Genomic DNA, 11,722 nt, shown 5'->3' on the forward strand with positions numbered 1-11,722 from the left:
GAGTTACTTATGCTTAGGATCAAGCCAGGATTGTCAGATAGTTATGAACAATCTAGAAAAGGATGAGAAATCAATGTTTCCATCATAACTTCTGGACACACCCCTCGTTCAAAATGAATCAAGAACATTCCAAAAACACACACTTATTTCTCCTGGTAAATAAGACCTATGCAAACAAATATATATATTGGATTCCTCTCAAACAGGGTAATTTAAAGGTGAAAGGAATGATAGCACTGATGTTCCCCCAAATCAATCACTTTCATTATGCTTGCTATCATTCCAAGGATGTTTGCCAGATAAATTAGGAAATTAAAAAGTCATTCTAGCTTATTTGCCATACTGTAATTAAGCACTACCCTTATTCCAATCTTTACCTAATTAACAGTTGCTGATAAGGGTAGCGTATTTATAGGCGACATAACAAAAGCCAAGTTGTGGCACTGCAGGTACAGAGGGGCAGAACTTTTGCTTGACCCAGAGCAGCATCTTTGAAAAGCGTAAGTATTTGGGGATCTTTACTAGTGGATTAGTCAGGCGCAATGCTTGTGGACCTCAGCCCTAAATTCATCCTGGACAATTGCATGAAGAAGTAGCTAAATTATTTTGGTTTAATTTGCTTTGAAGACATTCTGCAGAGGCCACGTATTTGAGAACTTGCAACCTTTCAGTTGTGGGGATTGCAGCCGGAGGAAGATGCCATGTAAAAACTGCAGGAACTCTTGGGCCCACGTGGGATAAGAAGATCTTGTTTCTTCTATACAATAATCCCACAACTGCTGATAAGCTCTTAACTGAAGATGTCTGGCTAAGAAAGAGGGCTTCTGGCTAGGGCCTGCATCCTGTCCAAAGGCCTCATGATGCTTTCAACCATGTACTCAATGTGGGTACTCCACTTTTCCTCATCTGCACCAATGCTAGTCTGGACCTCAGAGAAGAGGTAGCTAGCTCCGTGACAGCAGGTGCACTTGCAAGGAAAAGGTGGGAAAGAAAGATGAGCAAAACTATTTTGAAGGGAACTTAGGAGGAAATGCAGGCATTGAGGGAACTTCATTGCACGCTACGGGGGCGGATACATGCATGCAGGGGATGGGGAGGCTTTGCAAACTGGATTTTGACTTTCCAAAATGAGAAAGTGAAGGCAACCCGGGGTGCGTACCCACTCATTATTTTAAGAAGCGCTTATTTATTTATTTAATATAGCTGCCCGTCTCACACTCGTGACTCTGGGTGGTGTACACAATTAAAACACAAAGCTAAACAATCAACATAATTAAAACAAAACCATTAAAAGACAGCTAAAGACAGCTAAAAAAAATTGTAGTAACAAAAAGACACCTTTGTCGCATGAATGACAGCTGGGGCAGAGGATGAACCTCAAATTGTGTTGAAACAAACCAGAGCAGCTCAGAACAACTTGAAGTGGCCTCAGCTTCAGGCTGGGGATGAGGTGAAAGTAACCCAAGGAGGACATGGCAGAGGAAACCATTTGTTTCTACTGCGGTTAGGGCCAAGGGAGGAAGAGCCCGCTATATCACACAGGCAGGGACTGGTAGCTATTTTCTTCCTCCTATACTGTAGAAATGTGGATCCAGAGTCTCGACGCTGCCTTTGGAGCAGTAGCTCAGGGGCCAAAACCCCCCTAACTCCCCCGTCCCCCCGCCCAGCAGTGGGAAAAGGGGGACACTAAACGCACGAGCAGCACTGGTGACCTTGATTGGTCCTCAACGTCTCATTATTGCCGTGACTCTATTTATGTGCCAATTCAAAGCAGTAATAAGATAAACCTGACTAGGGGACATGGCTTTAGCAACGTTTTATTGGAATAATCACAGTAGAAAGTATTAATTTTGCCATGGTGAGATAGGTTGGAGTCTAATTTTGTACATGATATTTCTAAGGTCATTTGATTCTTTGATTTTTTATAAAGCTCTGGTGAGGTTAATTTGATTACTTTTTAAATTGCTCCATGTTTCATTTTACTCAAAGTTCATCAGCTAGAGGAACCTGCACAGTGGTTGCTGATGCAAAAATATTTTCACCTGAGTGTGCCAAAAATATTTCAGAACTATACATAAGAAGTGTATGTGTTTTACAGCAGATCTTTCATTGCAGCTAGATCTTTCTGGCTGATATGACATGCTTCCTTTTCTTCCTGTTAGTTTGATTGATTTAAAACCCCAAATTTCCCCTTTCTTATTCTATATAGCATCTCTTACCAGGGCTGAGATACAGAAGAAGCATCTTTGCAACTACAGTACCTCCATTGGGAGCAAGTTCATCATTTAATGTGATGTTTGAAACCGTAGGTCTGAAAGGATGTAAATTAGGACAGATTTCCTCAGCCTTTCTAAGTCTTAGAGAATTAAATGCTGTAGGGCTACTGAAATAATGCAATGAATTCAATTATTATTAAAATATTGCTAGGCTGGCAACAGTCTGAGGGTGAGAAAAAAAATCAAGTAATACAAATCAACGCAAAAACATAAAGCAACAATAAAGCATAAAGTCAAGCAACAAATAATATATAATCAATAAAACCATAAACTTTGGGAGAATAGCCAGGTTTTAATTTAGCTGAAAAAAAGAAAAAATATTCAATTGACAGTCATAGACCAAAGGAATCTTTAAAAAAATATTTGCCACTTCTGCCTTCAGCAAGAAAGCATTCCGAACGTAGCTAGGGGGCCACAACTGAAAAGGCCCTCACATCTCACATATTTCATTCATATTCATAACAATAGAATATAGAGGAAGTTGGGAATCCCATAGCAAATCTTAGGCAATAGGTAGTTGGGCATCTTTTAACATTTTGGAGCATCTTTTATATTGTATTTTTCATTAATTTTATCTTTTCTGTAAACTGCCTAGAGTCACTTTTTAATGAGATGGGCAGTGACAAATTTGATCTCTAAATAAATAAATAAACATAAATAAATGCTTCCTTGAGTTAAAAGCTCCCTGGAAATAGAAAAGGATCGTATTAAACAATACATTTTTCTCCCTGCTGTGAAGGTTCTCTATTTTCAAGCCATCCCCCATTTGCTATCCGAAGTGGTGCGGTCTGTACATTTTACCATCTCATTTTCCTGTGACTATAAATCAAGCTTCAAAGTAGCACTGGATTATTCCTGGGGAAAATCAGCATGGTGCAAATATTCAAATTATGATGGCATCTGAAAGAGGCATTCGCATGCATATAAGCAAACATTCTTTGTATGCAGGGCTGCAATCACAATTCTAATTGGATTTCTATTTCTTCTGTGTTTCTGCATTTTTTCCTGCATCCCACCCCCGCCCCCCGCATACCCAGCTTAGGGACTTCCTATTTTATGCACCTTCTATTCTGTAATCTCTCTTCACTGCCTTGGGAGGGAGCCGTACCTGAGGTTCTCGCAACTGAAATGAAAAGATTTGATGGTGATGGGGTGATGCTTAGTTTCATTCATGATGTTTCCAAGATAATTTGAGCATTGCTCAGTTTGTCTTTTCTGTTATTTCTTTATTATTTAGGTGTATTGCTACTAGCAGCAGGGTTCCCATCACCCCTCAATCCCATTAGCCCCATGCCTTAAAAAAAACTATGTCAAACACAAGTTTTAACAAATCATGAAAAACAGCACATGTATACAAACCGCTTAAAAATATGACGGTGCAGAATAAAATGTATCACCACAATTCTAAAGCTTGGGGAAATGGAAAAGTCAGCCAAGTAAACCTTGCTGGGGAAAGGATTTCAAACTTGGGCCACCAGCAGCCTGTGAGATCTTTGGGTGTCATTATTTTTCAAGGTGGCTTGCAGAATAACTCAGCTGATTATTATATGATCTTTTGCCCTCCCTGCCCATCTCATCCAGGGACAGCTATGGACATTGGGCATGCATTCAATAGACGAATTTATACAAAGTCAGGTTCTCTGCATATGTGTCGGACTCCAACTCCCAGAATTCTGGCTGAGATTCATGGGAAGATAGACCGATCCATCTGGAAGCATTGTGCATTTTCTCCCAGCAGTCCTTATGTATTAAAATTAATGGTTTCATATATATAATATAATATAATATAATATAATATAATATAATATCTTCAATCTCATAAATGTTGATTGGATTTTTATGAAGCATTATGACATCAGTGATGACTGGACTTTGGCACCTAACTGTGGCAGTGATGATCTTGGCTCACATCTCTGCATCGCTTCCTTCACTGGAAAGGTAAAGTCCTTTCTATCACTCCCTTATATAGCACCTCCAACCAGGTTTCTGATTTTACGATTTGCTTAACAATTCAAAGATTATCTGATTTTAGCCAGAAAGTGACAGGTAACCTTTTCCCGAATACTCTGAGTGCTGCCTTAATTCCACAGATGAGCATTAGGCAATGTTGGCAGTCATGGGGATACTTTCCATTATTTGTGGTGAACGTGGACGGTCTGATAAATGCTTGATTGATCATCTATCTCCTCTCTGTAAATATGCAAAAAGAAGGCAGGAGAGAAAAGGCATCCTTGATAATTTTACTGATATAAGACATATTGAAAATCTGATTACAATAGAAGAGAATATATGTAGCTCAGGGTTAAACTGTGAAGTCCTTGGTCCTCTCTGAGCTTGGTTGTTTGCTTGCAAATGTTTCATTACCCAACTAGGTAACATCATCAGTGCTAGTGAGTCTGGGGTTTGCTCCCTCTTTATATACAGTAGCTTGCCCTGCCAGCGTTGGTGGGAGTGTGATTTTCTCCTTGGTAATTCCTTGATTAGCGTCCCACTGGCAGGGCAAGCTATATAAACAGGGTAATGAAACGTCTGCAAGCAAACAGCCAAGCTCAGAGAGCACCAAGGACTCCACATGGGCTAGATGTTTAGTCACTAATTCTAACTCTCTCCTGTGCTTCAGACAGATCAGTAGCCATTTAATCCAAACCAGTTGCTGATTAACAGAAGTCTTTTCTTTTTTTTTTGCATAGCTAAAACTCCAGGAAGAAAGTTGCTGTATTTGAGCCACTATAGCATTTACCTGCAGGTCAATTAATTCAAAATATAGGTGTTGAAGAAAGACAATACTTTATCGGAGAAATAAAAATGAGTTGAAATATTACTTACTTCTTAGTTCTACAAGTTTTTCAACATTAAAAAGAAGCCTGCAGAACTGAAAGTGTCATGATAAACTTATGAGCAACAGTCCATCTTCTAAATTGACAGCTTATTCTTCCTCTCTTGAAGAAAAAAACACCCATATTTTCCTTCTCCAGACATACTTAAAATAGATCCAACTGCAAATGTTCAGTTGCTAAACTCGGGGGAACTTGGTTTAAGAAACAAGAAAAAAAACTGAAGAAGAGGTTATATGTTATATGAGCCTTGTAACTCCAACTCTTCAGCTGCATCGTGTCCCCATTAACCCCCCTTCCCCCTCTTCTTAAAAATCTGGAGAGTAACAAAAATCCAAATGTTAGTGGACTAGTTTTTATATAGCAGAGGAATCATACATAATATTTATTATCACAGAGATAGTAAACATTGCAAATATATAGTATAATTCAATTATTCTTTGCCAATCCCAGACACGAGCGGCAAATTGAACTCAAATTGATGCATGATGCAGGAATGAGAAGAGAATATGAAAAAGCTGCTAAGTTACTTCAAACACTGATGAATTACAAACGCAGGTAAAAATAGAGATGATACATAAAAACTCACTGAACTATTTATAATCATAAGCGGGTAGTATTTATTTATTTGACAGATCTGAAGGATCTCAAATGTAACATTCCCTAATTTTTGGATCATTATGATTCTTGCAGAAGATAGTGATAGATCTCTCTCTGTCTCTCTTAATCCTTGAGTAGGAACTCTGCAAACAATAGGAGATCAATTAATTAACACAGGGAATGCCAGAGATTCTGGGAGCTTCATTCCTAATACTTTGGAGGGGAAATTGGGGAAATCTGCTTCAGGAAGTCAGGAGCATCTGTAGCTTTGAAGAGTGGGAAAATTGCAAGTTTAATTAAATCATTTTCTAGGAATTATTTCTATGACATGTATCTGTATAGATTATCTTCCAGTTTACACCTTGCTTTTGGGTGGTTGGGATGAGAGTTTTTATAGAAGAATCACAACATACATAGGTGCATATTAGCATGGTGAGTTTTCTTAGCCTTAATGATATACATATGGCTCTTTCCTTTTACACAAGCACCCCAAATACAACTGGAGCAAAGGATGACTCTGACTTCTTTGATAAAGATACCAGAGATTCACAGAGTTCAGAAGACAAACTCCTTAAGCCGAAGCCTTGTTTGCAATATGTACAGAATCTTGATGCAAGGTAAGAGCAGCAGAAGGTCTTTGCCAATCTTCCAGATGAAAATGTTGAGTAGTAAGAAGGAAATAACCAGAATTGTGACACTGAATGCTTTTGTAATGTTAGGAAGGTCAGATCTAAGTATAAAGTGCATGACTTTTTATCTAGAAACCAGCTACTAAACTCATATCTAATTGCCCCATTCTTATGAAACATCCATGGAAGCAGCTGCAACTGAACTATACAGGTAGTCCTCATTTAGCAACTGTCTTGTACCGCAACTGTTCACAGTTATGACAGTCATGAAAAAGTAACTTTGTGACCAATCCTTGCATTTATGACTTTTGCAGGACTGTAAAGCAAAAGAAAGCTGAAGTAAGATCGTAAGCATAGTCACAATTTCACTTAGCAACAGCTTCACTTAATGACTGAGTTGCCAGTCCTAATTGTGGTTGCTCAATGAGGACTACCAGTATTTGTTTTTTGGCTGATGTAGTTTCTGAGTTAGCTTAAGTATGTTTTGCATTCTATGCAACCAGCTTCGAACTTTCACTTGCCACAGTATACTTACATATTACTTTTGTCCCACACAACAGAATCATGGAATTAAAAAGGTGATCCTCCATCCCCTAGTGTCCTCCACCCCACCCCCAAGCATATCATCTCTCCATGCTGTTCTACCCTGCCTAATTCCAGGCCTTCTTAGTAACATCTCTAACCAGGAATATTGGGGTCAATAAACAATGTCTCTCTTTTCCCTGCCAAAGGGGAAGATGCAAAAGCTGAGTCAACTCTATTGATTCAACAACTTTATTAGCATCAAAGCCAGTGCATACTGTATTGTCTCAGGACAGAATGCACTAGTAAAGTCTCATGCAGAATCCCAAAGGAGGAAAGTGCTGGGCTCTGGAATAGGAACAATAGCTAGCATGGAAAGAACTAAGTTGCCTCTCTCCCTGTCCCTCCACTGTTCAGCCCTGGGACTTCTTGAACTTCTCAGTTCATTGCAGTGTAATGAAAAAATCCCCTCTGAACATTGCAAGAAAGATGACCAAGTAAGTGCATTAATAACCTGCACCTTCAGCTACTAGTTGTATTAAGTATTAAGCAGCATGGGGCATTACTTGGCTACCCACCTGTGCAAAGTACCCATTATTGTCCTGTCCCATCTTGCCATTTCTCCAAATTTCTGTTTGTAGTGGCAAAGAAGTGTAAGTCTGATGCAGGGATTCAAGTCAGGAACTAGGGGTTCAGGAGGAATGGAGGGTCAGATGTTACAGAGGAGGAAAAAATATTTTAAAAAAGGATGAGGAGGAGGATATCTGATCTCCTGCTTCTGGATGTGAAGGGGAAGCCAGAGATTATTTAGAAAGGCTGGCAGAGGCAGCGACATTGGGAATACAACCAACAGCACTTCCATTCAGCCACTGACCTTTAGTTTTCATCAGCATGCAATTGTCCTCTCTATTATGTTCCATCTTCCAATGAGTCAGTCAGCACTCCCTTCCCACACCCAAAGCCCTGCCCCATCCTGCCCCACGCTCTCATAGAATTTCCTTTTGGCCCTGAGAAAACAACAATCTTCAATTAGCCACGATACAGGGGATTGGCAAAGCTGCCTCTTGTAGCAACTGGGGAGCATACAAGAGTGATGTCAAGATGCCATGAGTCCTTTGCACAAGAGGGGGAAATCTCAGGGGCTGAGAAGCAGGAGGAGGTGGGAATTTCTACCATGTGGGCACCTGCCCCACAGCACGCAGAAACACTACAGATTTGTCTCTACAGTATTCCTTCTGGAGCAGCAGCTGAGTAATCAGATCGGTTTCCCAAGATCCACTGCACTGTGGGAACCCAGGCATATAGCTATCCATGCTGGGCTTGCATGGGCTAAGCCTCTGAGAAAAGGTTCAGTAAACCAACAGGCAGATGGGGGTGAGGCCATCTAGTTTAGGAGCATCTAGATTTAGTATTGATGGGGAGGCAGAGGCTAATATAGAATGTCAACCAATTTCAATTGCATTTTATTTTATCTTCGTTTGTCTGATAACAGCTTTTCAAACAGAGCAGCCAATGATGCAGTGCAGACCTTTATACACTCCGTTTGCCAACTGGTTACAGAAATGAATGTAGCAGCATCTGGAGCAGCACTTTATGGAAGTCAAGAGTAAAATATCCAATACTGGGAGAATTCTCATGCAAGGAAATTGCCACTTCGGTTTTTTTCTTTTGTAAAAGAAGATAGTTTCAGAAGAGACAAATAGCTAAACTTTTGAAATTGTTTTAAATAATGCTGTTTAGATACTGTAAATTAAGGGGAATGGGACATAGAAAGAAATAGATTCAGATAACCAAAGGGTAGAATTCTTTCATCTCCTTTCAACTTCTCCAAAAATTAATAAAAAAAATATGGCAAGAAACAAAAATAATAATCTCTCTTATTATTTTGTACATGATGCTCAGTAACTAAACCTAGAGAAAAAAAGTCAATTTATAAACTAAATGCATTCTGCTTAAGTTAGGCATTTAAAAGATGGTCTTGGGGCAAATATTTCAAGGGAGACAAAATAAAGGGGGCCGGACGACTTTGGGTGGCCTCTGAGTTCCAGTTTGCTCAACTTCTAGATACAGCCTGGCCTAAAAAAAAACCTGGCAAAATAAATGAGCTGAGTAATTCTAATCTACCTTGAGAAAGCATCAAAATATCTTTATATTATGCTGATGTTTATGCTGCATAAAGAATATCAGTCTGAGCTTCAGTTCATTTCCCCAAACCAAGTAGCAACAATTCCAGTAGATGATCTCTGTGCCATAGCAGGAATCCAAAAATGTTGCATCCACCAACCTAATCTGCAGCTGCTTGCCTTTCTGGGTACTTCCACGCCACCACCATCACTTTCATTCCCCGTCTCCCAAAGAATGTGATCATCTGCAACAGCCTTGCATTCCCAACACTGCAATACTAAGGTCAAGGTCCAAAAAAACGCTGCCTCACACCAAGATTCCGCAGATCCCATGGGAACTAAAATCCTGTTGCCTTCCCCCTGTTCCAACTCCATGCAAAAGGGTAATAAAATCAGTTGCTTGCACTCCCCTATAAATGTCTGTATGTCAGTCTCGGTATATTCATCTGGTCATGGGCAAAGAAATTTCAGAGGTTCCTATGAGTAGTTGCCGAAAGGCTGTCAAGATACCTTTCCCCACGGAAGACATGCAGCCCAGGTGCCAAGAGATGAAATGTGGCAAAATAAGAGTTTTTGCGAATGGGGAAGTGGTCAGCCTTCAAGCCCCAAGGGATGGCGCATTTCAAAGAAAACACTAGCTTATTTTATTGTGGTTACAAATCTACCAGAGCCAAACCCAAAATAAATCAGCTCAGCTCTCAAACGGAGCTAATGTTGTTGAATTACAGAAGTTCTGACCCACAGTGTCTGTGGGAGGCAGAGGGAGTGGATAGATGACAACACATTCATCATCCCATCTTGGTACAAATGATGCAATTCAAATATTTGTGTTAGATATCATGATGCAAGTGCTACACTGTCTCCTTTGCAGGATGATGTCCTGATATGTACTGGAAAATCTGGGAACCCCTTTGCAGTGGGCATAATTCATTCTGTTAATTATGGAAACTACGAGATAATTTCTATAGGACCAATATTCCACCAGCAAGCCCTTTCCCTGCCATTTGCTGATAAAAAGCTCCCTTACAGGGCTGTGCCCATTTCAAATTATTCAGATGAATTACTTCAGATCTCACATGAGCACAGCACCTCTCTTTTGTTCGATAAGACAGCCTGAAAAAAGATGCAGCTGCTTTAAGAGGTATAATAAAGACATATTGCTTTAGTGATTTGGTTCATTAAAGAGCAGCAGCTTTTCCAGGCTTGTGTGGAGCCTGGGGAAAAAATTGGCTGCTTTAATGAAAGGAGGAAAGTGTCCTTACATAAGATCCAAATCACTCCATACGTGATGGAGTGTGATTGTGGGGCTCTGGGTGCTAGTCAGTATCGGGGGGGGGGGCATAGGAATATCACTTCCTTGGAGACTGAGAGTCCAAAAAAAAAAAAAAAACCCAATTACACCTCGCCCTCCCCCCATACCCCAAAAGTGATCTCTCCATCAGAACTGTGCCCTGTCATGTTCCCTTCCACTCATCTCAAGGGTCCTGCTATTAACAGATCAGCTGGGGAAAAAAAGTTTTCCATAGGGCTATCAATCTCCACTGTTCACATGGCTTGTGTCTAGAAAGTCTGCGTGTTGGCCTTTTGCTGGGATATGAGCAAGAAAGTTTCTGTCCTCCAGCCGTCTTGCAGTTCCCAACCTGCAGGTCAGTGGGGTGAGCAGGAGGAAGAAAGCACAGACTTGGGTGCACAGGCTAATGAGGATGAGGAAAATAGTTGAAGAGGGGGCAAGGAGAGTTGCAGGAATTTGTCTGAAACCAGGTTCTGTGTGAGAGATTGTGAAGAGCCTGAGAAAGAAATGGGATATCAACAACCAACAGCTGGGAGAAGAGGCCTTTAGTAGCTTATCTCATAAACAGCAGCTCAGTCTGGGATGCAAAAAATTCAGGAAGAACTTCAAAATATTCAAAGAGTTTTTGCCTAAGCGAACTCACTAATAAAAGCGTTTCTAAGATTCTGTCCCTTACCCTTCATTCTTGCATTAAAGCTCCTTATTGAAGTCGGTGTGATTCTTGTTTCCTTGATCGTCCCCTGTGGGGTGGGTGTCACAGTAGAAGACACAGCGGCACTCCAGGGTTTTTTGCTAGCAATGCCACCAATCTCTTCCCTGTCTTCCTTCTAAGAAGAGTGACCTTTTCCCCTTCATTTACTGAACATTAACACTTCAGAAGAATCTGCTGTACTGAGCTGTTTTCTGCTGGCTGGAATTAAATTTCCTCCTGCCTTTCCCCATTTTGGACGCCAATTCTGTATTTAAGTCCCAGTAAAGCCTCCCCACATATGAACTGGGCTGCATGAATCTAGATGACTTCTACAGGGCAGCATCTATGGCATTTTTTCATAGGACTAGTCTTGTCAAAGAAAAAGAGGCTGAAAAATCTATGTCAGAAGAAGCAGAAAGATTCTATCCCTGTGTCAAAGAAACAAACAGACAAAATGTCTTCCCAAGTGACTGGTGAGGTGTTGGAGAGATATGGAAATTATCATGGAAGTAAACTTGCTTGTTGTCCACTATGCACCATCCTTTCTCCACTGACCTCTAATTCTGAAGATTTTGTGGAAGGTGTGTTGTGGCGGGTGGAGGTTGCTATAAGTATATTGATTTCCTAGAAGACTTGCATTCCTTCTGATCTTCCAGGAGATCAATATTACCATGTCAAAACAAACAAACAAGCAAATAAACAGGCTGCATAAGCTAGGTATCTGGTCTCTTAGTTAAAATGAGCAAGCCTTGGAGT

General features: G+C 40.4%; 1 protein-coding gene across 2 annotated transcripts; it reads left to right on the forward strand.

The window, feature by feature from the left end:
• Window positions 1-437: 437 nt before the first annotated feature.
• Window positions 438-8,717, forward strand: LOC148214996 (uncharacterized). 2 transcript variants are annotated; one of them, XM_088146100.1, is made up of 6 exons: window positions 444-500; window positions 3,016-3,062; window positions 4,122-4,214; window positions 5,564-5,668; window positions 6,196-6,327; window positions 8,354-8,717. In XM_088146100.1, the coding sequence occupies exons 3-6, from the start codon at window positions 4,126-4,128 to the stop codon at window positions 8,469-8,471; spliced, it is 444 nt and encodes a 147-aa protein (XP_088002226.1). In that variant the 5' UTR covers window positions 444-500; window positions 3,016-3,062; window positions 4,122-4,125; the 3' UTR covers window positions 8,472-8,717. The 2 variants fall into 2 exon arrangements, 1 of the variants encoding a protein (XP_088002226.1); XR_015797122.1 differs by lacking the exon at window positions 3,016-3,062 and having other exon boundaries at window positions 438-500.
• The last annotated feature ends 3,005 nt before the right edge of the window (window positions 8,718-11,722 follow it).

Source organism: Python bivittatus, unplaced genomic scaffold (genome assembly GCF_059951505.1).
Source record: "Python bivittatus isolate LINGU-HERP-01145 unplaced genomic scaffold, Pbiv_v1 ctg000480_np1212, whole genome shotgun sequence".
Taxonomy (NCBI): Eukaryota; Metazoa; Chordata; class Lepidosauria; order Squamata; family Pythonidae; genus Python; species Python bivittatus.

Coding starts and splice junctions, on each gene's coding strand:
- LOC148214996 (XM_088146100.1), top strand. CDS start 4,126: ATGACATCAGTGATGACTGGACTTTGGCACCTAACTGTGGCAGTGATG. Junction 5,669..6,195: donor CTGATGAATTACAAACGCAG/GTAAAAATAGAG, acceptor CTTTTACACAAG/CACCCCAAATACAACTGGAG. Junction 6,328..8,353: donor GTACAGAATCTTGATGCAAG/GTAAGAGCAGCA, acceptor GTCTGATAACAG/CTTTTCAAACAGAGCAGCCA.